Source organism: Eretmochelys imbricata, chromosome 17, assembly GCF_965152235.1.
Source record: "Eretmochelys imbricata isolate rEreImb1 chromosome 17, rEreImb1.hap1, whole genome shotgun sequence".
Classification (NCBI taxonomy): domain Eukaryota; kingdom Metazoa; phylum Chordata; order Testudines; family Cheloniidae; genus Eretmochelys; species Eretmochelys imbricata.
Window position 1 is genome coordinate 12,565,807 of NC_135588.1, and position 25,995 is coordinate 12,591,801.

The 25,995-nt window shown below is 46.6% G+C and overlaps 1 protein-coding gene across 1 annotated transcript in view; it reads right to left on the reverse strand.

Moving 5' to 3' along the window:
- Positions 1–25,995, reverse strand: part of LRRC75A (leucine rich repeat containing 75A) — a 195,541-nt gene that overhangs the window by 118,249 nt on the left and 51,297 nt on the right. Inside the window, exon 2 of the mRNA XM_077836603.1 lies at positions 16,882–17,010. Coding sequence (XP_077692729.1) covers positions 16,882–17,010 — 129 coding nt within the window. The remainder of the gene's footprint in view (positions 1–16,881; positions 17,011–25,995) is intronic.

Genomic DNA, 25,995 nt, shown 5'->3' on the forward strand with positions numbered 1-25,995 from the left:
AGCTGCACTGATGCAGCGTTTTAAATGGAGACTTGCCCTTTGTCTTTTTTTTTTTTTTTTAATGCCCTGGTCCCCCAGAGGTGCGTCTACCCTGCAGCTGGGAGACAGACACACACTAGGTCTGCTCAAGTTAGGGAGCTAAAATTAGCAGCATAGATTCTGCATCATAGGCAAGCCACCCTCGGCCAAGTCTGCCTGACCCCCTGGATCTGTGCTCGGGTAGCTCGCCCATGTCACCACCGTGCTGCAATGCCCACGCTGCTATTTTTAGCACACTAGCATGAGCCGTCCACGGGGGCTGGGAGGCATGCTGCCAGTTTCAGTGTAGGCATCACTTTCCACAAGGCCCTGCATGAGCAGTGGGGATGGCGGACTCAGATAAATGGCTATTTCCCACAGAGATGGGCCTCGGTGTGACAAATCTAGGGGTGGTTTGGGTTCAGGCCCCATTGTTACCTGAACCTCTTAACTTCAGGGCCACCTCTTTGGACAACTAAAACCTGGAGGAACGCATCTTCCTTAAACTAGATTCTCTTGTTATCCTCTTCCTCTCACCTAAATTCACTTGTGGGCTCAAGCAGGATTCATTTCAACTCACAGGGAAATTATTTTTTTTGAGTCAGTTATGAGCTCATCAAAAATTGAGTTCAGAACGTCTCACATCTGGACCATAACTCTTTGGCACTGTTATAGTACAACACGGCAACAAAGAACAAACAGTTCCATATAATCAACATTCACCATCTTCTCTAGTGAGCCACTCACTCTCAAGACAGGCTCACCCTACGCAGTGTTTTAGGGAACAAGGAATTACTTCCATTATCCCACAGCTCCATGCCAATGCAGAAATTCAGAAGGATTTTTTGGGGGGGTGAGGTGTCGCTCTTATGTTTGCTAGTTACACATTTCATATTTTTATGTTAGAAACCAGCAATTCCAAGAGATTTCAAAGTCGGGATTCCTCCCCAGATGTCAGGCGAGATTACAGCACTCAACAGCTGATCTGCAGTGACTGGAGACTGTTCAGTTTGGTTGTGGGAGAGCACATCTCAAAACTGGCACAACCAAGTTCCTGAGACTCAACGAGAACTCACTGGTTCAGTTTGATTCCGTACAAGGAACAGTGAAGGCAAAACTTATAAATGAGCAGCTGGGCCCCAGCTGGCAGGGGACAGATGGGCAAGCCCTTGAAATCTGCAATGGGAAAGACAGGGTGCTGAAGACAGGTTCAACATAAGCCAATTTCTACAGAATTGGAGGAGTAAGATAAGAGGGGGGTGGGGGAGAGAAAGAAAAGATCCCACAGGTAATGCTCAGATTCCTGCAGGATCAGGGCCCTTAGTTCACACTCCAGCATAAATCCCCTTGAAGTCAACAGAACTCCTGACTAAGAACCTCACAGAGCATGGCCCAATATAACCCACATACAGAAAAGGATTTCAGTGGTTCAAGATCTATCAGCTACCATCATAGGCACTGATGCCATGGCAGATGGGGAGACATATAGGAGCATATTCAAGAGCAGATAGATACCTCTGGACCAGACGCAGGTTGTACGATTACTACATACCCATATTTTGCTTCTTGCATGACTTGTTAATCTGAGTTTGGAGTAATGGCAAATGGCAGGTAGCAGCCACCCCTGCCTTCCAGTAATGGCATGGGCACATGCCAGTGTAAACTGCCAGAGCGTGCCAGCCAGCGTTGGATGTGCCAGCATGACTGCAAATACTGCAAACCATCTGGACACCAAGGAAAATGGGAAGCAACAGATTTTTCCCGAAAGCTGACATTTTGCCGACGGGAGGGGAAAAATAAGGATTTTTGAGATGCCGTCCTACTCTACATCATGCTGCATGGCCCAGCAACCCGGATGGCTCACAGACCGCCATGTGCATCAGAGAACACAGCTGAGCCCCTGCTGATTCACTTGCATTCCAAACTGATGGGCAGACGGTGTTGCGGTTAAAGCACTGGCCTGGCACTCAAAAGCTCTGCCACAGACTCTGTGCATGACCTTGGGCAAGTCAATTAATCTTACAGCATCTCAGGAGCTCATGTGTGAAGTGGGGCAAATTCCTCACCTCATCCGGATACTAAAGGGAGAATTCCTCAGGGTTTGCTGGGAGTGCAGACACCCGGGCAATAGGAGCCCTCCATACAGATAGACGGACTCACATAACAAGCAATATACTGGTGCTGCCAAGGCAGGAGCAGCTGAGCAGCAAATGAGAAGGATCCCACCTCTTTTGTGGTGTCTTCTTTCGTTCTGCTTAACAGCTGGTTCTTGGGACTCTCCTGCCCCGCATACGTAAGCCTCAGAAAGCTGCCCTCATCAATAAGCTGTGACTTGGAGAACTCACACAGACAGGTATGCCACCATTTGTCAGCGGTGCTCTCTGTGCAAAGCGCTCCTGGCCTGCAGGTCTGCCTAAGTGAGACCTTCGGTGAAGCCTCTTCATTAAATCGTTCATCTTTGCAATTCAGTTTGCCATTGGACCATTTGTTCCCTCACAGTTCAAAGTCTCGCAGGCAAATCCAAGGACAGATATGAAACCATCCATCCAAAAGCATTAACTGCACTGGCTAGAGACTGAAAACACTCTGTTTGTATTTACTCCTTAAAGGGTACATCTGCAATAAAAAACCCATGGCACCAAGTCTCAGAGCCTGGGTCAATTGACAGGCACGCAGGGCTTGGTCTGCCGCACTAGGAATAGCAGTGTAGCCATCCAGCCTCGGGCTGGAGCCTGCCTGGGTTCTGAGACTCATCCCCACTTGTGAGATTTCAGAGCCCGGGCTGCAGCCCGAGCCCAAACCCAAACGTCTACACTGCCATTTTGAGCCCCCCTAGTCATCTGACCTGGGCTGGCTGCAGCCACTCCGGGGGGTGTTTTATTGCAGTGTAGACGTATCCTTAGGGAACAGAAAGGATCTTAATACACGAGCTTTGACACTAAATGCAAATAAATAAGTAAATAAATAAATAAATAATGAGCCCAAGAATGTGTGAGTGAGTAGGAAAGTCAATACACTTCCTTCCTATGCAGTAAATTATGTTTTGATTAAAAGCCAAATGATCTGTACTCAAATGTCAATTACCATTGGAAAACATCAAACCTGGGGTTGCTGTTTAATGAGGTTCCTGCTTCTTGACCACATATTTCCCTAAGGAACCGTTGCTTTGGTTTATGTGAACATTTGCAGATGAAGTTAGTGCTAAGGGATGGTGCTGGGTTGACCGCTTCGGAAGCTCAAGTCCTCTGTTTACCCTTAGGACAGGTACTGAACAGGTAGGAGAAATTTCCATGGACTTTGCTCAGAGAGACTATATTACAGCAGTGTCTAGAGAAGGCCTCCATTGAGAACAGTGCCCACTGTGCTCAGCACTGTACATACACAATACAAGAGAGTTCCTGCCCCAAAGACCTTACGGTCAAAACAAACAAGATAAGCAAAGGATAGAAAGGGAAACAAAGAAGCGATTTGCCCAGGGTAATGCAGCAGCAAGGCTGAGCACTACAGGTCTATGGATTTTTCTAACTGATGATCAAGTTAACAGTGGTTTAGAATGCAACAAAAATCCACAAATTCCAGCGAGGCCCATTAGTCCGGCAAGTACTTGTTCAAATTATTAGGGAGCATATGGTAGTGTCCACAAGACAATCGGAAAGCTCTCCAGTCCTGCTGAAAGAATTTCAGCAAACACTTTCCTACGTAGCTCAGTCTCCCTTCCCTGCCCAATTTTATTCTGCAATATTTTTCATCTGGTCCATTGCTGGGAATAAGTGAAAGGACTCTAATGAAGCCCTTACCTAACTGGCATCTAGTCAAAGGGTCTCATCAGAGCAAGACTCTGACTTGTCTGCAGACATTTCAACAACATATTGAAATAAGCAACACAACAGGAACGTCACCGGGGTCTCGGTTCAGATACCCTGAGCGTGCATTCATTGAATTTCCCCCTCCGTTATATCCCCTCACGTCAGCAGAGTTCAGAAAGGAAAAAAAAAAAAAAATCTCAACCACATTAATACCAGTGAATTCCACAGCACCTTCCATCCAGAGATCAGAAACTGCCCGACACAGACAACCCTCCTGCTAGGTCAATATCACTCTTAGTTTGCATCTGAGGCATGGAGAGGGAGAGTTATTTTATTTTATTACTATTGATGATATGTATTGCAGGAGCACTTAGAGGGCCCCAAACAAGAGCTGGCTCCATTGTGTTAGATGCTACAGACAAGCCAAGGGTAGGAGAAAAGAATAGTTGTTATCCCCATTTTATAGATGGAGAACGAGGCAGAGAGAATAAATTGCTGGCCCAGGGTCACACAGGAAGTCTGTTGTGATGCTAGGAATTTAACCCAGATTGTAAAGTCTTTGGGGCAGGGATTCTTTTTCTTCTTAGTACAATGTCTAGCCCAATGGCGCGGAGGTCCCCAGGCACTACCGCAACACACCTACCAAATCACCACCACCAGAGTCCTTGTCCAGTTCCCTAACCACAGTTACCTGACCAACACCACCCAGCGAGGCTCCAGCTTCACTGCCAGAAAAGGGGTGGTTAGCCAGGATAGCCAACAGGTAAACTAGGAGAGGTCAACACTATCGCCTCTCCCTCCACCCCCATGGTTGACCTGGTGGCAGTCCCTTGTCTCCACTAGGATTTTACGGCACGATAGCGAATACATGCTAGTTCTCCAGGGCAAATACACACCTTATAGCCTGAGACAGTATCGCGATGGTGCAAACACATTGAAATATAGTGGCCTAGTCTTCCCTATGGAGAATAGGGTGTGTTCTTAACTGGAGTTAGCTAACTTGAGGTGAAACAATAGCACAGACAAGGCAGTTGTAGTCATCATGAGAGTACCAGGTCGAGTTCAAGGCGAGACTCCAAAGCAGGCATTACTCGACCTGCTAACCTATGCAAAAACTACGCACCCTCCGGCCTTCACTATGCGCTCGCCTCCAGTTAGCTCACTAAGAAGACAAGGCCAGCGAGAGGAGGGGTGAGAGGAGATAAGGAGCGAGGCTGCATTCATTATCCAGCCACACTGCAGAAAACATCAACAGGAGAGTAAAAAGTTTAAAAGCTGGAAAGGAAGCAGTGTCCCATCCACAGTGGTGTTATCTCTACGTAGAAATTGGGAAGAGAACCAGAAGTCCGGACACTCATTTCCCATTCTAACCAATGGTTAACACCCCTTCTCTGACTTCAGTTGCTACTTCAGATATGGTCTCACACTCATACCTTCTTGCGGTGTACTTCAGGATTCACTGGGCGGAACAGCAGTGCAGACATTTTACAAGCAGACTTAATTCCTATTACATCTGATTCTTTTTCAGAGTTGGTTCCCACTTCTTTCCATACATACAAATAAACTCCTGCTTGCCCATCCTCCTGAAAAGTGACCCTGTATCTGTTTCTTTTGCCTCAAGGACTTAAAATACTTGAGCCGCCTAGAATCCCTTCTGATTTGGAGCTGGTTCCAAAGTTTACTTTGGATGCTTAGCAACAGTTGCTTTTTGAGAAAAGATCAAATATGTTCTAAGAAGCTGTTGGGAAATTGCTTTTCCTGCTCTGTGTTCCTTTTTAACCTTCTCCTCCACCACAGCTCTGCTTAATTAAAGCCCACAACGGCAATCGATGGGGCAGCGTCACCTGCGATGCCCTCGTGAGGTCGGCAGGGCAGAGAAAGTTGGGCAACGAGGGCCACTTCTCACGTCACTTGCCTGTTCAACTGGCGTCTGACATTTTGGAGGCATTTAAAAAAAAAATTCATCTCAGAGCAGGCAAAAATCCATCTCTTGGCATTCAGGCCGGTTTGCATATTACCGTGCACTGATTAGAAAAGGCTCTTTGCTTATTAAGGGAATCAAGAAAGGGTCTCACAGATCCTGCCAGCTTGCGTTAAGTTCCGGCTCTTACAGATGCCGGATTTAAATGCCCAACATCAACGTATACGAATGCATTCCGTTTGCCAACAGAGCGCGATGAACAGATCGGACTCCACGGCCAGGCAGTCTGCTCCAACACATCCTCTCCTAGCGCAGGAGCACAGCGCGAAGCTCTCTGCACGCCTGGGCAGTGTAGCGGGGGGGCACAAGGTCTCTCTTACTCCCCTGCACCATCTGCCCCTGGCAGGGTCGCTGGGCAAGAGCAGGAAAAGCTGCCTCCTTAGGGGTGCTACACTGCTCCCTTGCTGCACCTGGCCCCGGCTCTGTCCCCTCAGCCTGCCAGCACCACATAGAATCATAGAATATCAGGGTTGGAAGGGACCTCAGGAGGTCATCTAGTCCAACCCCTGCTCAAAGCAGGACCAATCCCCAATTAAATCATCCCAGCCAGGGCTTTGTCAAGCCTGACCTTAAAAACTTCTAAGGAAGGAGATTCTACCACCTCCCTAGGTAACGCATTCCAGTGCTTCACCACCCTCCTAGTGAAAAAGTTTTTCCTAATATCCAACCTAAACCTCCCCCACTGCAACTTGAAACACTGCAACACAGCTGTAGCAAGGCACGTATCATGCAGGGCACGTCCTGCAGGGAGCAGGGAGGCGGATTATCGCTCTCCAAAGCACACCGATTCCTGGTCTGCTCATGGGGCAGCTGTCGTGCGGTTCCAGACATGGGGCTTGCCGCACAGCCACAGCTGAATCTTTCAAAAAATGGTTATTCCTTCAGGGCTAGACTGCAATGCCCATAATTCATAGGGCAACTGACTTCAGCGGGACTATGTGCAGAGTAAAGTACTACTCAGAGGGAGTTTGGGTGTCCCAACCAGGGTATTTTACACCTCAGACACTAACCAGTCTGCTACATTAGGGACAGACCGGGGGGGGAGAGGCACTTATGGGTCCAAAAGTGCCCCTAAGCTTGGCCCGGTTGCATCGGTAATAATCAGACCTGGCTGAAAAACCCAAAAGTAGTTTTGTGAAGAAAAAAAATCCATTTTTTTTCACTTCAAAAGGTTTGAAACAGAACAAATGTTTTGTTTTTTCAAATTTTTCAAAGTTTTAAATTGTTTTTTAAACAAAAACATTACCAAAAAAATGATTGATAATTTACCGAACGCTGGGTTTTCCATTAAACAAAATTGTCAACAATTATTTCATTACGTTTTTGAGAAAATATTAGATACCAGTTAGAAAAAACAACGTATTTGTTTTTTGCAAAAAAACAAAGAACACTGACAACTTTTAGCAAAAAAATTAGTTTTCTTAAAAAAATTTCACTGAAAAAAACATTTCTTCAACAAAATAATCTCAAAAAAAAAAATCTCAATCTCATAATAATATTTGGTTCAGAGTAACAGCCGTGTTAGTCTGTATTCACAAAAAGAAAAGGAGTACTTGTGGCACCTTAGAGACTAACCAATTTATTTGAGCATAAGCTTTCGTGAGCTACAGCTCACTTCATCTGAGCATCCGATGAAGTGAGCTGTAGCTCACGAAAGCTTATGCTCAAATAAATTGGTTAGTCTCTAAGGTGCCACAAGTACTCCTTTTCTTTTTGATAATAATACTTGGCATTTATATAGCATCTGCCATTCAAGAATGAACCCAAATTATTTATGCACTTTTATGGACTACATATTATTACCTACTTGATGCATCCATGTGATCTCAAAGATTAATGAGACCCTTCTAAAAGTTCTTCTGTAACAGTCCAACCACTATAGTAACTATTGTAAACTATAATATTTTGAACTACGCCATACATAAATACTTATGTACTTTTTTAATCCAGGGGAGGAGAGTCTTGTGTCACTGACAAAAGAATATTCCTTATGTTTATTCCCCAGGCAAATAAGTATCTTAAATGCTATCCACCCACATTTTACTGCTATGGAGAATCAACCAAACCCTCATAACAAGCTGAATTTCCTTCAGAGACTAGCCTGTAAAAATCTGTAATGCAAAATCTAATTCCATCACCTAAATAAGCAAAGCCTTTCCAGAGAGATGTGGTCTAGATATACAAGCGGGGATGGTGACCCCATCGAGCTGCTTCAGAGGAAGGGAAATAAAGCAGCAGAGAGTTTAACAACAGTAGATAATCCCCCATACCCTTTTATTTAAAAAAACACTTCAGAATCATTCAGGACTCTGCAGTCCGAGCAGTCCCACCGGAGTGGCGCTGCGAGGCTGGGGTGGTCACTGTGGCACAGTGCAAGATTCTTTTTCTTGGAAAGGGTGCTGTGGCTTATACACCGTTAATATCCCTGCTGCTTGATTTTGAATGACTTTTGGAAAGGGCTGGAAGAACCTCTTTACTTTCCTGGATCAGAAAGCACAGCTAAAATACAGGGTTGTGTCCTGCCACTGTTCCCAGTGAAATCAGTGATTTTGTGTATTAAGGAAAAAATACCTGAAAGCCACAGATTAGACTTCAGTTAATTACCCCTATCCGCACCCCTGCCAAAAAATAACCTGCACACTTATCTGGGAGAACACATTCAGCGTATCACATAGCAGGGACGCTAAACAATGGCTACCCGGCATCCAGCCTGCTTCGACGGAATACTTGGGGTTGTCATCTGTATTACAGTAGTGCCTATAGGGCCTCACTAAGATCAGGCCTAGGCATTATACAGATGCAAACCAAGAGAGAGGTCCTGCCCTGAAGAGTTTATAATCTAACTAGACAAGGCAGGGCTATTATCCACATTTCACAGATTGGAGAACTGAGGCACAGAGATAGAACCAGTGCTAGCCCACTGGGGGCCCTAACAGGAATATTCCCCCCCTCCCATACTAAAACAGGCAAGTTCTTATAATAAAAAGCGAATAGGGGTCCCCCTTGAGCTGCTCGGGGCCCTAAGCAATTGCTTAGTCTGCTTATGCTTACTGCTAGCTCTGCACAGAGAGATTAAGTGACTTGCCCACAGTCACACAGGAAGTCTATGGCAGCGTCGGGAATTGGACCCAGATCATCTGAGTATCAGCCCAGTCCTTTAACCACAAGGGCAGCCTTCCTCTCTGTCTGGATAGCAAGAGGGTTTATCCTGTAACTGTTTATTGGAGACCACGGCCATTAGAGAGAAGGGAGGGTGTAGAGGTCTGAGCACTGATCTGCGAGCCAGGATCTCTCTCAAACATTCATTGTGTGGGGTCTTGGTCAAGTCACAAACTCCCTCAATTTCCTGGGTCCTCAGTCTGCATCCACACCCAACTCCTGCGGCTATTGTGAAGATCAATTTGTTTATCTTTGTAGAGGGCTGTGGATCTTACTATCCTGTACTCGAGTCTAATAAAAATGAAGAGCTTGTTATGGCTTCCCAATTAAAATGACACGCTGGCTTGCCAGCCTATGGGATACAATGCTGCACATTATCTTAACGCTTCTATAGCCTTTCATGTTCAAAGCACTTTACAAAGAATAGACAATTCTCACACCAGCTTACTGAGGGAGCCCACTAAGTATTACCTACATTTTATACATAGGGAAACCGAGGCAGCGGAGGTAAGGCCCTAGATGGTGTCAGCATCAGAGCCGGGATTAGAGCTCAGGAGTTCCTTTGTTCATTACCTGTCCGGCTGGCAGGACGTGACACATAACTTAACAACAACACTTTCCCTTTCTAAAGAACCTTTCATTCAATGCTCCCGAAGCACTTTACAGAGATCAATTAAGCAACCCTCAGAACACTTCTTTGAGGCAGGGAAGAATTAAACTGAGACAGAGAGCTGAACTGCCTTGCCAGAGGCCTACACCCCAAAGCCAACACATTCCTGATTCCCACTAGACAATGCCTACAAGGAAAGCACTCCACACTCACCCTCGCTCACCAGGATGCAAACGTAACTCCCCAGGCCACAAATGATTGGACAACTTGAGGAAGCCTTGAGAAGGTAGATGGGGATGTACGAGTATGCACAAATCATTCATTGTCAATGATACAGCCCACATGGAACGATACACAACCGCTTCCCAATGGAGGTGATGGATTGGTTTCATTAACGTTTAGCCGAGACAGGTCCTGCTTTGTTGCACTTCTTTCACATTTTGGAAAACTGAAAGATAAATTACTTGACACCGCCAAATCTTTCCCTCTTTAGCGACTCTTCTTCAGTCACTAGGTACCACAGAGGAATTTCTGTCCTTGAAATAAACTAGTGTCTTTCATCGCTGTTTAAGTAGTAATCATTCTTGTACACGTCAATGAGACCTCGTTAGGTATTGGTGTCAATTGTAAGACTGACACAAGTGCTTCGGAACTCCTCTTGAAGGAAGTAAAATGCTATTGATGATCGCTTCTTTGGGATGCCCTGGGATACCAGGCACCAAGGCACTTTCCAAACTGTCCCAGAACAAGAGCAGCCACCATTCTCACCCACCCAACACACGCACACCTAGGAGAAAGTGAGGCAGGGATTTAATGGCAGACAAACATCACAGCAGGAAGTGAAGAAAAATATCAGAGTCTCAATTGAAACTGCAAGGAGAATTTAGTTAAACAGAATGTAAATCCTCAAAAGTTGATTTACCATAGAGACCAGGAATAATAGTCCAATCCTTGCAAAAATCATCACTGCCGCACCCCCTAGTTTGAAGTGGTTTCCATAATATACAAGGTTTACAGTTTGGTTCAATGGCTCTCAGCACCCTCACTATGCAAATTGTTCCAGCACCCTTGATTGACGATGACTTCGATCAGTAATCAGGAGTTTGGTGCTATGTCTAGAAGGCTGGAGCAATGGGTCAGTGCCAACAGAAGGAGCAGCGCTCCCTACTGAGTTCTCAGCCGTACACTCCCCAGCACTTAAGACAGGTAAGGGGAAAGGTACCCTAGAAAACCTGAGAGAGAAATTGGTTTGCATAGATAATCCATCTAGTGCAAATCCATCATCAACCAAAGATTCCTTGCAGGTATGAAATCTGAGAAGATCACAGGGCAAAGTGGCATGAAGGAACCTGTGTTTTTTTGGCTCTAGACTGCTGTGTCTATATCTAATAGAGTTAACAGGTGAATGACAGCCCTGACCTTGCAATGAAGCACAACGCACAGGCCACACAGATAGAGAAGCTTCCAGGCTTGGAGCCTGTCTCTTCAAAGGCAAAAAGAGAGTGACCCCATCACAGAATGTGCTTTCCTGATGTATTTCTGTGTCACCACATTGACACTCGGTGGGCAGCCACTTAGACGTTTTGATGCTCCTGCCCAGATTTCAGGGCATCCCCCCTGCTACACTCCAGGCACTCCCCACCTCTATTATGAAACAGCAGATTTGCATTCCAGTATCTGCTAAACCCATCTTCAGAGTTCGCAATCTATGAAATCCAGGAGAGAAAGAAGTGGCCTAATACAGGACCTCAGGAATCACAATGATGTAGCAATTCGGAGATAGTCATCTTCCAAAGAGTTTTACAAACCACTAATTATTTCTGGCGGCACCTCTAAGAGGGAGGTACCCCCCATCTACTTGCCCAGATAAAGTGACTGGCCAGAGGCTACAGAGGGAGTCTGTAATGTCATAACTGGGATGAGAACTCAGAGACTTCTCCTCCCTAGGCCTGTGCTCAGACCACTAGATCTCATCTCCCTCATCTCTGCACATTGGTCTTGTATACAGAGTAGATTACTGGACAGCATCCCAGCCCTTATGCAACGGACATCAGTTTAACTAGGGTTGGGCCCATTAGACGCCCAGTGCCGGCGCATAGAGCTCAGTGTCAAGGAAACAGCTCTCAGTTTGAAGAGTTTAATTTATTACAGCTTCAGGTCATGCTGATCCTCCAGACTTACTTGTTTTTTGCTAAGTCTTGCTGGCTTCCCCTAATGTGGAGGTGCTGAGTGATGATTGCCAGTAATGGTGTCACTGAAAATTACACAGATGTTACCATTATACAATTTTAACCTTAAACAAAAAAAAAACACAGTGCCATTTTCTTCCTGCTTCAGCCTTTTTCTATTTTCCCACAGTTATTACAAAAGAGCTTTTCAAAAGAACATCTCTTATTACAAAGAAAACAGGAACGTGGGACAAAACACATTAAGTAACGACAGATACTGGGAGTCGTTATTAGTGAAGTGTGAGCTTCCCAGCCACTTTGATATTGCAAAATATTTTAATGCGATGCAGATGTATTCAGCTCCCATACAGAGGGATTTTCAGAAGCAAGCCTGGCCAAAAAGGAGCATTAATGCAGAATATCACTGGCTTTGACAGTCAAATCGTTCTCATCTCCTTTGCTATTATTTCAGATATTTGGATATAAGAAGAATCTGGCTCACAGCTTAGCTTGGATCCTGCAGTGAAGAAGAATACTTCATGCTTACAAAGTCCACGGCATCTGAAGATTGCAACACACGTTATAAAGGTGGGTAAATATCACTTTCCTCATATTACTAATAGAAAAAATAAGGCAGAAAGGCACAGAGGTTGGCTGCAAGAATGAGTCCAGAACCACAGTCCTATACTATAACCACCAGACTGCACTGTTCCTTCCCACCCCGTATTTGTAACATCAGCATTTGCTACCATCAAAATTAATGTGATGTCAGGAACTCAGAACAACAACTGTAATCCAGGGTCATGTCACAACACACAGGCTGGGGGGCTGGATGAATGATGCGGCTGGTAATAGGTTATGGTAGGGTGCTCCTGTGATAAAGACACAGAACTAGCGGTAAGGGCATTTTGGTTATAGTTCATTGACTTCTCATGGGACTCTGGGCATGAAACCTCCCTGTCCCTTGATGTCCCCATCTGTGAAATGGGGAAACCAACCCTGACCTCAGCAGAGTGCAATGAGACCTCATTCATTTGCGTCTGACGTGCCACGAGGGAGGGGCTAGCCACAAGTGCAAAACATTATTAGGGAGCGTCACACCTCTGACCTACAGCAGGCCATCAATGACCCAAAGTCGTTCCCCTGTGACGCCTATGTCAAATGAGTCTCTCTCAGTCCCTCACCCAGAGATCACATATCCACGTCATAAAAGCAGAGCTCTGATCAGCACTAAACAGCCCCTCAGAAAGGCCCAGGGTGAGATGAGTCACGAGAACTGATCTCCCCTCTACCCAGGAAGAGCAGTCCCCTCTCAGTCAGGGTTGAGGCATGCCAGAGAAGGAAGCATACGCTGCCTCTTACCTACGTTGCACCCATTCTGTGACTAGACAGAGCACTTTTCAGAGCTGTTAGCCTGGCACCTTTCCTCAGCCCGTTGTGGGTGGGGGATTGAAAGGGAAGTCTCAACCCTCCTCCTGCCCCCCAGGGCGGTGGTTGTGAGGAAAGAAATGCTAATTTAAATGTCTTTGATCGTTAGCAAATATCCTCCTGAAATGTCACTGGAAAACAACAGACAACGGTGAATGAATTCATGTTTAAAATTGATTTTCTGAGAGCTTCTTTCACTATAAAAGCTCCCTCTCATACCGCAAAGGGCACACAGCCCAAGGTACTCAGCAATAGCTGTTACTGGGCAACAGATACTGATGGTGATGTCTCTGTGCATGGCCCAGCACAACTCTTCTGTATAATGGACAGCGCTTAGTTTGTGTTTATGCATTCCAACAGGATAACTACATTTCAGGTCTGACTCCAATCTGGTGGAAATCTGGAATGACTCCACTAGAGTTACTCCACATTTGCACGAATCTCACTGAAATCAGGATCAGGCCCATCAGGAGAGCAGCTTTAAGGGGAGTTGTATTATACATTCTTGCATCCAACCGCAACCCCTGCATCCAAACAGGGCCAGAATTTGGAGAATGTTTGAATCTGGCTCCTACAAGAGACATCACAAAACTCATGACCTTTAGATTTTAAGGCAGATCAGGACTACATGGCTTAGGCCCCACTGCAGCCTTGACACTAAATACACTGACATGCCTAAGAAAACTCACCCAACTAGGATCCTGGGTCGACTCTATTCGAGGCACTCTAGCTTCATGCAACTCAAGGGAAGACTCTTACCCCACTGTGGGTGTGAATTTACTCCTGTGGAATAAATGGACCGTGTCTGCTGGAGAGTGCTGAGCAGCAGAAGACATTAGAAAGTCAAGGCAAACCTTTTCTCTGGCCAGCTACAGAAGTTCGTGTTTACTCAGAGTCTGGAGAAGCCACTAGGTTTTTATTTTAACTGAGAGGTAAAATACCAAAAGATCAGCCTTAGGATAGGGGTGTTCTAGACAGACCCTGAACTGAAAGGGTAACAGTGCAATAACCAGAGCTCTGAAAGTGGACTAAAGCAAAGCCTAGCCAAGAGGGATAAAGCCAGCAAGGGGCCCTGATGATCTTCCACAGGGATGTGGTGGTTTCTGATTAAAAATCTGGGTTTTTCCCTTTAGAGCAGTGTTTCCTGAACTTTTGAAGCTGAGTGCCCTTCAGGAAAATCAAACCAATCGGGCCAGCTTAGCCTGCTCTCCTTCCACCTTGCCTTGCGTTGCTACAGGCCTTCTCCGAGTAGATTGTACAGATCTTCAAGACAAGACCCTTCCTGTCCTTTCTTACATGCTTTAATGAGCATGGAAATGGTTAACAACGCTGACATTTAAAGTATCTTTGCTGGCACCCGAGTTAGCACCCACAGAGTTGGTTCCTGAAATTAACATGCGCTTAGTTTTGTTTCCAAGCAAACTTTAATCCATGGCAGGCGACTCGTGGGAGAACAAACAAACACACCAGTGATGGATGAATCTCCACTTTACCCCATTTATTACCTTGACTTCCACCCCTCCACCCTGTCCTGATCCATATGTAGGCAAGATTAAACCCAGCCAGTAATTTTTTTTTTGGAGGAAACAGAGCAATGTCAGTTACAACGAAAGCTATCACTAACCATACAGCTCTGCAATCTAGTTCACATTTCCCGACTCTGCGTGACCAAAGAATATCCCATTGAAGACTGAATGACATTTTGCAGAGGAAAGTAATCGATTTATTTATTTTAGGTGTTAATATGTCTCCCATTGCCATAGCATTTGAGAACCTCACACTCTTTATTGCATTTATACTCAGTGATGTTACACCCAATATTCTTTCAGAAATATGCTTATGATATGAATAGGGCATAACCAAGATGTAAATTTATGCAAGAGGGGGCATGTGAGGTATCATTGGAAAGGTGATGATTTACTGAATGTGATTACCCAATTTGTATGCCTGTATCATTTCTGTATCTGGAAGTAGGAATATTGACTATGTAACAGTTACAACTGCGTTTTCACCTGGGGAATGCCCGCTGGACAGTATGCAAACAGCCCGGATGGGCCATTAAGGAGAACAATAGAACTTTGAAGATGCGACTCTCACTCCTTCCTGAGAAGTTTCCTGGGATGCTACTTTGACACTGCAGGGTCAGGTGACCATGTCACCTGGCACTGGACACCAGGTTGGTCTGCTGGTATTTTTCCACGAAAGGGGGGTGGGGATCAAACAGAGAAACAAAAGATTCCCGACATATGTAAATCCTATTTAAGGCTGGAGAGTGAGTTAATCAGGGTCTCTGGTTCTTCACGGACTCCCCACCCAGGATGACTGCTGTAAACACCTAAGACTGATCTGGGGAAAAGGACTGACACCCAGGCTGTGACAGGGGTCTGGCCTGTGAAGAGAAATAGATGGAGCTTTAAGCTGCAAGCAAAAGCAGTTCGTCTTCAAGGAACTCTGCAACCTGCCTAAAACAACATTTAGGGTGAGAAATTACTATTGGTAACCAGTTTCTTTAGTGAATTCAGCTTAGTTTGCATGTTTGTTTATTTTGCTCAGTAATCTGCTTTGATCTGTTTGCTATCCCTTATAATCACAAAATCTGTCCTTTGTCGTCATCGGAAACCACACACTCCAAAGCTTTGCAGGGGCTGATGAAAAGGGGCCTGCATCCCAGTCGCTCTTGCAAAACACACCCTGACTAATGAGGTCCAAAACCAGAATCACTTCCATTTCTGTCCATCCCTAATTTAGAACCATCATTCCAACTCCTTTTCCATGACTCATCAGGGCCAGATCCTCCTCTGGGTTAAATCAGCATAGCTCCCATTGACTTCCTCCAATTTATACCAGTGGAGGACCAGGCATGTTGTCCTCAAAAACTGACGCCGGGTGGGTTAGGAAGGTTTCTGCCATAACTGCAGCTGACGTACAAACATGTCCAATATTGATACACTGCTTTGAACAATGTGGTTTCCATTTTTGACTTTGAAGAGAGCACCACAGGGCCAGCTCTCCCCCACTCCACGATAAAACCACCAATATGATGGGATGGGATGGAAAGCAAATCCCGGTTCTGACACCACAGTTCAGACCCATCGCCCCGTCCGATGACTATTCGGCTCAGGCTATTCCTTCTGACTGCCACTCTCTCCGGGCCCCCATGCTGCCAGCTTTGCTTACAGCACACTCAAACACTCGCAAAGACAGGGTTCTATTTCAGCTACCTCCCTCCTTACAGGGGCGAGAAATGTGTCATCTGGGTACTCGCTTCATTTAGAGAGACAAGAGGAAAGACAGGCATCGCAGAAATCAGAGATAGAAAAGGCCTAGGAAGTCATCCTGTCCATACCCCTGTATTGTTCCAGACAGTAGGTGCCTTGGTGCTTTGCTCGAGCAAATGAGACAGGAGGAAAGAGCAAAAACAGGGAATATGAAAAAACAAGGAACAAAATTAACTAAGCATTAAATGAACATCATTCGGGTTGTTGGCAATTCACAGAGAGTACTGTGCATCGATCCGCTCTCCCCACAACAGGACATCTCTACTCAGAGGATCACAATCTGTGTTAACCTGAAGGTATTTTGTGCAGCATTGATTATAAAAAACAAAAAACAAACAAACAAAACAGCTTCTCATTTACAACAAGTCTACATTTCCCAAACGATCAAGTGACTAGAACTGCCTTGGTCAGGTAGTTAGAGCGAGTTACCTACCGGTTTGGGGCAATGGATGTATCTAGCGAGACTGATGATCAAGTCATGGGTGATTGGATCCACCAGGTTTCGGAAGCTGGCATATCTATACAGGACATCATCCAGGGAGGTCGATTCCATTCCTAAGTCCTGCAGAAAACAAGAGCAAGGTAAGTTACACTAGGAGGTCTGATGGCAACAGCCCATCTCTCACAATTCACCTGCGTTGGCAGTCTCAGGGCGGTAGACAAGGAGCTGAGATGTGCCCATCTCTAAGTACCTTGGCGAGGGGACACTTGCACTCCAATGCTTTACCTGTTCTATGGAGAGCAGACATCAGGCTCCAGGGCTGTCAACCTGGCACCTTTCATAAGCAATAAACTCACTGAGTAAACTATACTCAGCAGGCTTGATGCCTCTCACTCACCCAGGGGCAAGCCACAGGTGACTCCACTGAAATCTACAGAACTATGCCAGTGTAAGATCACTGGGAGGCAGACTCGGGCCCAGCGTGTCCCAAGACACAGCAATGTAAGGAATTTTAGCACAAACCCCACAACGCTATTAAACACACTAGTGTATATTGACCATTCCTCTCTTTAGCTTTTCATGGGGGGGGGGGGATTAAATACAGCAGGGGTCAGCAACCTTTCAGAAGTGGCGTGCCAAGTCCTCATTAATTTAAGGTTTCACTTGCCAGTAATACATTTTTCTTTTACAGGGGCCCCCGAAGGAACCCCAGACTGGCAGCGGGCTGAGCGGTGCCAGCGGCCAGAAACCTGGGCCGGCAGCGCGCTGAGCCACTCAGCCCACTGCCAGTCTGGGGTTCTGTCCGCTGGCCCCTGCCAGCCACGGTCCCAGCCGCTGGCCCCTGCCAGCCAGGGGTTCCATCCACCCAGGCCGGCAGTGGGCTGAGCAGGGCTGGCAGCTGGGACCCTGGCTGGCAGCAGAGTGCCACTAAAAATCAGCTCGCGTGCCACAGGTTGCCGACCCCCGAAATACAGTGTATTCAATTTACTTCAGATATCTTCTCTTATCTATTAGCTGTCCTTTGTCCCTGGAGCGCAGGTCCCCAGGGGATACTGCCATGCTACTCAAGCTTACTGGCAGATTACAGCGAGTTCCACAAACAAAGCAGCTACTTCCGTAAGATAAAGCCCTTTGCTCAGCTTTCAATACAACAAGGATGTCCTTGTGGTTCGGGCACTGGGCAGGGATTCTGCAGATTCGGGTTCAATTCTCAGCTCTGTCACAGACTCTGTCTGACCATGGGCAAGTCACTTAAATCTCTCTGCGCCTTGGTACCGTGCCTGTAAACTAGGGTGTGACGGGTCTGGGTTTCAATCCAGGCCAGTGCGGGGTTGCGTCACCATTTGGCCTGTAGCCCTCTCGTGAACACACACACACTCTTTCACAGCTGGGATAATAGGCTGTCCTTCTAGGCACCATCTTCAGAGTGCAACGCGCACCAACACAAGCTTGCCTCCTGTTCCGTAAAGTACTTCTGTCGACAGACCCCTGGGTCTGGCCAGAGGGGGAAATTCACTGGCTGCACCTGCCTTCACAGGACAGCATGGAATGGGTGCTTTAAGAGTTAACACTGGATTTAGTATGGGAGGTTGCTACGCTCCCCCGAAAGCTGCCCTGCTAACACCGCCCCTGGTCTGTGTCAGTGAGTCATGGTGACATCCTGCAACTCATGACTTCTCTTGTGGGTTTTGCAAGCGAAGTCAGCTAGCTCTCCCTCTGGATGACCCGTTTGCCAGCTGAGCCCAGATGCCAAGCAGCACATACACAACCCGGGCACTCAGATCAGTCACACACTGCACATTTCAGATCCTGACAGGCGGCCTCCCTTTGCCCTCATGGAGCTGATGGGGGCTCTCACACATGGAGACATGTGACCGTTCCTCAAAGCGTACTCTGGAAATAGGGCAAGATGGGAACACAAAGGGGACGTCTCCAGAGAGAGAACAAAAATCAGGAAGGACCAAAACAAAAACCACAACCCAATGCAGCACAGCATGGATATTTTTAAAAGGGCTGGACATTCTGACTGCCCCATATCACGCCGGTAGCTGTGACGGCTTGGATAACGATCAGACTAATCAGCTGCATGCTTCAGGGTACAAGCTGCAGGGTCAGGAGCCATTTCCCTTGTAGTCACACTGCACAGAAGGTGGCGCTAACCTTTTACGCGGACAACCATTTTAGAGCAGGGAGAGGATCTCCCCCACCCACCTCCCCAGCGTCCTTACTGCCTGCTTCTCAACATCTCTTATTCTGTGGGACACAGGATGACCAGATATCCCGATATTCAGGGCTTTGTCTTATATAGGACCCTATTACCTGCCCCTGTCCCGATTTTTCACACTTGCTATCTGGTCACCCTATCGCGGGGGTCACACTTTGAGCACACTGGGGTGAGGAACTCTAGGACAGGACACTAAGGGATGTGGTCAGGTGCTGGGCACTTCCAGAGATAGGTTATCAGACTAGATAAAAACGTGCTCTGATCCTGAAGGGCAAGCGTAGCTCCTTAGATAGGTCCTTCCATGCACAAAGACTCCCAAAATGCTTTGCAATCACCCTCTATGTACAATCCACAGGAATCAATTCAACTCCCACTAAAATTCAGCCAGTGACAAAATGCAGCCTGGCAACTGTTTCAGAGTTCGAAAAACGGAGCTTTTACTGCAAGAGAGAGTCTTTGCACAGGTGACCGGGGGGGGGCTCTTGGAGAAAAGAGGGGCTTTTCTTTTTTCAAATGGGACGACAGTAAAGTATAAATTAGCAACCACCCAAAATAAATAAATACATAAAATAAAAGGCCAATTTACAGCCCAGCAAGCAGACAAACCACCACCACCAACTCTTCAGCAAAGGACAGAAGATAAGTAGACTCCAGGAAAACTATTGCAGTTTCTCCAGGCTTGTCCTAACGGACTTCCCTTCCAAGGGCGAGTAAAGCGTAAGAGTAGCTGTAGAGCAGAAGGGACAATGACATTCCAGGTGCTAAGGTAACGCTCCAGCAGCTGTCGGTTAAGTCACATATCATATGGGCGGACTATGAAACTGAACCGGAGACTTTCTGAGACAAAGACACAATTCTATACCCTCGTGTGAGACTCTCGATTAGCTGTAAGTAGAGCTAAAAGCATAGCCGCATTAGGATATGCCAATTAAGCTACAGAGTCCAGCTATATGGACTGACGGCATCCAGCACGAAAGCTTTTCTGATTAATTGTATCTATCATAGAAGCACTGAGGGCCCCAAATGAGGAATCAGGGCCCTGTTGTGCTAGGTGACAGTCAAAAGATGGTCTTGAATAAAAAGAGCTGAAATTCCCAAACTTATCCACTGGATCTAAGGTGGGGAGGGGATGCAGAAACATCCTCTCTAAAACCAGTACATAATTCTGCTTCAGGACCCTGTAGAAGACACATCACAAATCCTTCTTTACTGGCCCTTGTGTGTGCATGCCAACATTTCTGAAGATACAGCTTAACATGGAATCATTTAGGAAACTGAAGAGAACAAGGACCGTTCTCCCTGCTCCCCCAAAAAAACCTTTTGCCCATCAAAGTCCATCCCACCCTAGATCCACATCTAAGAAAGGAGACTTTCGGATGGAAGGGCAGCCTTGATCCTAGCAAATTAACTCATAAAAGGGGGCGGCCATCCAGGGTAGCAAGCAAAGCAGATTCTCAAAGATAGATGCCGGCTGACAGAGACTCCATCTGCCTGTGCTATTAATCTCCCTCATCATTTGTAATACATCAAAGGCTTAACAGTTTGCAGGAGACAATTCTACACCCAGCAGGTCCTCCATGGACTTCACCTCTGAAGTTCCATCCCAAGCAAGGAGAGATTCTGTGGCAGAACACTTTAAATCCGTCAGCCTCAGATGCCTGCAAAACTCAAAAATCAGCTGGTTTTTCTCAAAAATGGGAGGCTTGAACCTGGAACCCGGCAGCTTTCATCTAGACTCAAGGCCCAACGGAAATACAAAGGGATGTTAACGCAGCAGCCAGCAGAGCAGCTGTAGGAGCGTTACACATGCAGGTAAGCAAACCGGGAAGCAACAGCAAGCTCTGTCCTGCCATGTTTGGGCTGGTTCTCCTGAAAGCACTTGGACCAATGGATTTTGTGCAGTAAATTACGCACCTGAATGAGAGTCACTCTGTTTTTCTCTTTTGACACATAAAAGATAGACGTTAACTCCCACAAAGTTGGTAAAACTAGTTGTAAGTAGGAAGGTAGCAAGAGGCACCATCTGGATATGAATAGAGCAGATACACTGTGCCTACCACAGGAATGCATGAAATGACACAGATCACTATTGCATTCAGTTTTCCAAAAACATTGCACATGGAAGCAGAAGTTGTGTCATTTTTAAAACCACTTTTAGCATGTCATTTAACCTCTCTCTGCCTCTGGATTCCCCATCCATAAACTGGAGATAACACACATACATCTCACAAGGGATTTCTGTGACGATTATTAGATAATGTTTATTCAGCACTTTGAACACAGTGAACAGTGAGATCTGTCCTAGGCAACAGGAAAAAGATGAACTGCGTAACAGATTGGGCCTGTTTCTCAACTGCCCTGCTCCTTGCGCATTCACACCAGTACAAAGTGAATGTCGAATGCGAGTGAATCACAATGGTATCATCACAGGGTGACTGGCCCCTTTAAGGGGGAGATGAGCCCAGCCCTACCTGTGACTAAATCAGCTGCCTCCCAGCTGAGACTGTGGGGCTAGGACTCAGTTGAGACGCTGAAGAGCACCTGGTCCTTAAAGGGTATGTCTACACTGCCAACAAAAAACACTGCCAGCAGCAAGTCTCAGAGCCCTGGTCAACGGACGCAGGCTCCGCTCAGCTCTGAGACCCAGCGATGGTGGGGGGACGGGGGTGGTCTCTGAGCTGGGGCTCCACCCAGAGCGGGAACATCTGCACTGCTATTTTTAGTCCAGTAGTACAAACCCCGGGAGCCCGAGTCGGTCTCAGTGTAGACATACCCACGAAGGCCGATGTGGTGAATTGCAGGGAGCAGGTAGGCTGCTGTAGGATACCCTGGGTTAGAGCAAAGACCTGACTTGCCCAAAGTCAAATTATAGGCCTTGTCTACACTAGAAGTTTGTACCCGCTTTAACTTCCTGTATAGTTAAAGCCATACAACCCCCTTAGTTGGGTGCTGCTATTCCAGTGTAAGGGTGACTTGGGCCCAGTCTATGCTTAAAGCTGAGTCAACATAGCCATGACGCTCAGCTGCGGTGTGAAAAATGCACAGTCGGAGCGCCAATCTAAACCCCGGCGCAACTAGGTTGATGGAAGAATGCTTCCGTCAACCCAGCTCCCATCGCGCAGGAAGGTGGGGTTCCTAACAGAGCCAGAAAACCACCTTCCATACATCACAGCATCATGCCAACCTAGCTATGGGACCATAGATTCACTGCTATAATCCCTATGGTATAGACATAGCCTTATACTGGTATAGCTATTGCAACAGCCCGTAGAGCCAGGGGGACCACCCAGTCCACAGTCCCATGCACTTCTCAGCCAGGCCAAACTTGAGCGACGCTGCCATATGGGAAGAGGAATAAATATACCATACAAGATATCTTTATACTGGTCTAACGGCATCCACTCTAGGAGCTGTGCTGGTATAACTAGACAAGTGAAAATCAATACAACTTTCAAGGGAAGACCAGGCCTAAGTCAGGTAGAAGAACCAGAACCCAGGAGGAGTCCTGACCATCTAGTCCCCGTGCTCCTTGCCACAACACACAGTCTCCGACCACTAACAATGCTTTAAAATGATCCAAAAGCCTGTTGAAAGGGCAGCAGCTGGCAGCACCCCGCAGGCAGCCACACATGGAAGTTGTTAATAACTGAAATCAAAGCGTCCCCAGTGCTTTAATAAAGAAAGTGTAAGTGAATAATGACTCAGCGCTGGTTCCAATTCAGCATGAACCACTAAGCTTGGAAATGCTTCAGCCAGATAAATGGCTCGTGGTGAAGCAAATCCTTTGCAAGCAGTGATGCTGTGTGACCCTGCAGGCTGGAAGCAAGCGTCTGCCCTTACTTCATTAGTTTTGTTAAGACACTGAACTCAGGAAGTTGGCAGTTATGGAGGGATCCTGCGTGGAGTGGAACTGGGAGGCTCAGACTGGAAGTAGCAATGAAACGGTTCTGCCGTTTGCAGAATTTAGGTGCGTGATCCTGGCACTGATGGAGTTAAGTTTCTGCTCTGCTGGCATTTTCACTGGAAAATCTTCCAATGCAGTAAAAAATATGGACTCCAGGCTGAAACTTGGCACGAATAGCCTCAGCCCAGAGAGTGGGGAATTATACAGCTTAAAATCAAAATCTGTTGGGCTGTTTTTAATTTCATGGGAGTACCAAAAAATTTAAGTTAACCAGTTAGCGCGCCTGTTGCTTATAAACGACTTAGCTTGTTTTTAAAAAAAAAAAAAAAAATTACACACACCAATGATCTATCTTATGGCCACTTTCATGTTGGTACTTTAAAAAAAACAAAACTATTCTTAATTATACCCACAGAGCTCCGAGATATAGAAATAATGGATGATCTTATATACTGCACTGCAAATACTTAATGAGGCTACACTACAGTGTTTGCTTTTAATTAGACAAGGAGGAAGACCCAACTCCTAATTATTAAAGAGAGTTATTTAGTTATATAGTTTCTAGAGGTTGTGGGGTTTTTTGTTTTTTTTTTTTTTAAAGAAAAACAGAAATCCTACAACAACTGTTCAAAACCAGATTGAGTTAAGAGCCTAGAACATAACCATGTGTATTCTAGATCAGGGTTTCTCAACGACTGGTCCATGGACTGGCACCGTCCCCTGAGATCTCCCAGACACAGTTTAGAAAGGCAGCAAGCTGGTCCCTAGTATCATAAAGGTTGAGAAATACTGGTCTAAAAGGTGAAATGGATCAGTGCTACATCACATAGAAGCGATAATCATTTGAGTGGAGTAGTTTCTAGAATTCAGAGCCACTTCAAACCATGCAGATTCTAAAGGCCTATAACCACTTTGGAAATGTGTTCTAGAACTTAGAACTGCATGGGTTCTAGAGCTAGACTTTTGAGAGGGGAGGGGATTCTACAACCGACCTGTTTAGGCCCTGTGCAGTTACTAGACCACAGAACATTTTGCATGTTCAAGTTCCATTTAGGAATGAGAGAGAAAGAGAGAGATTAACCTTTCCATGGAAAAACAGTGCTTTCTCCAAAGACCTCTTGCAGATTTTGCACTTGCAAATGCTCTGCCGGGTATTGGAGTCTGAGGCTGTAGCAAGACAATCGGCAGGTGGACTATTTTGGTTTCAACTGGTTGACACATTGTTCGTGCTTTTGACACAAATTGTGCAAAACAAAGGTTGAGCCCTCTGTCCCTGGAAGAGTGCAACCTTAATAGAGACCGTTTCCCAGTGGTTCTATAACGCCCTTTCTACTGGCACGCTGCTCCCTTCCAACCTCTGCCAACCGCAACGGCTTCTTCTTCTTTCAGCTTCTGCACGCAGCACACCACAGCGGTAGGGAGCAACGTGCTAGTCAACAGGAACCAATAGCTGGTGAGAACTCTACACCTGCACTCCGAATGACTGGCTGTGAATGAGAAGTGGTCAAAGGGACCAGGTTATGTGATTACGCGGACTGGCAAAGTGGAGGGATGTTGCGGGACCCTCAAGAGATGGAAATGCTGGATGTACTATGGTAACACGTCACAAAGATCCTTGGTAACTTCAGGTATAAATACCAAGATTTAAACATCTAGATCGGGGCGGCCAACCTGAGCCTGAGAAGGAGCCAGAATTTACCAATGTACATTGCCAAAGAGCCACAGTAATAGTTCAGCAGCCCCCATCAGCTCCCCCCTGCCCCCGCTCCCAGTGCCTCCCGCCCACCGGCAGCCCCACCGATCAGCGCCTCCCCCTCACCTCCCGATCAGCTGTTCCGTGGCATGCAGGAGGCTCGGTGGGGGAGAACCGAGGGCATGGCAGGCTCGGGGGGGGAAGGGGTGGAGTGGGGGGCAGGGCCTGGGGCAGAGTTAGGGGTCGAACAGTGAGCACCCCCCGGCACATTGGAAAGTTGGCACCTGTAGCTCCAGCCCCGGAGTCGGTGCCTAGACAAGGAGCCGCAGGTTAACGTCTGAAGAGCCGCATCTGGCTCCGGAGCCCCCAGGTTGGCCACCCCTGATATAGATCTTCGGGTCCAGCTGAGCTGAGCTCAGCGCAGGACCCAGGGGGAAGGAGAGAAGTGACTCAACCGCCCTTCTGCGATCCCAGACACGGAGCTGGCAAGCGGCTGGGGTGACCCAACCCTCAGAGTAACTTAGCAAAGCCTTCAAGCTGCTGTAAGTTACATCAGCAGGAACAACCTCCCTCACCCCACAACCTATTGTGGCTGGGGATTCCCTGCTGCCCTGGTCTCCCCTGCTGCCCTACTGGAGAAGTGGCAGGCAATTCCCTTCTGTGGCAAGGCAGAGTTTTGCCCAAGTAGAAATTCAACATGGGTTTCAAGATTTTGGGCCCCCATTTGAGTCTGGGAAAGCCTTTACCCAAAACAGAAAGACAGGGACTGAGGGTGAGGTCTGCTTGTATTTTGCCTGAATTTAGAGGGAACCCACTATTAGGATCAAAATTTAAGGTATATCCTACACAATCTGTTTCCTGAGCTTGCAGCATGGCTTAGGCATTAGGGAAGGTTCCCATTACTATTATCCATCCATGCTTCGTAGATCCCTCTCTCTGTCATTTTAATTGCATAAGTTACCCTTCAGTTCCCCTTTAAAAAAAAAAAAAACAAAAACACCATGCAGAAATTCTCAAGCTCAGTGTTTCCTCAGGAAAAATTCCCTGCTGAGGACAATGGGAGTTTGCAGGAGTAAGTAACAATTACAAGAGTAATCAAGTTTGCATTCAAGACCTGAAGATCCATAGCAAAAACCTCTACAGTTCAAATTAGAAAAAATAATCCTTAGAGCTGGCAGCAATAATAGGCTGTTATCCACTGGCTGGTCCACAGGGGAGACATGACACACTTTGCCAGTGTGAAATGTTAGGACTCAGCAAACATTGAGTAAGGTCTTCTCAACA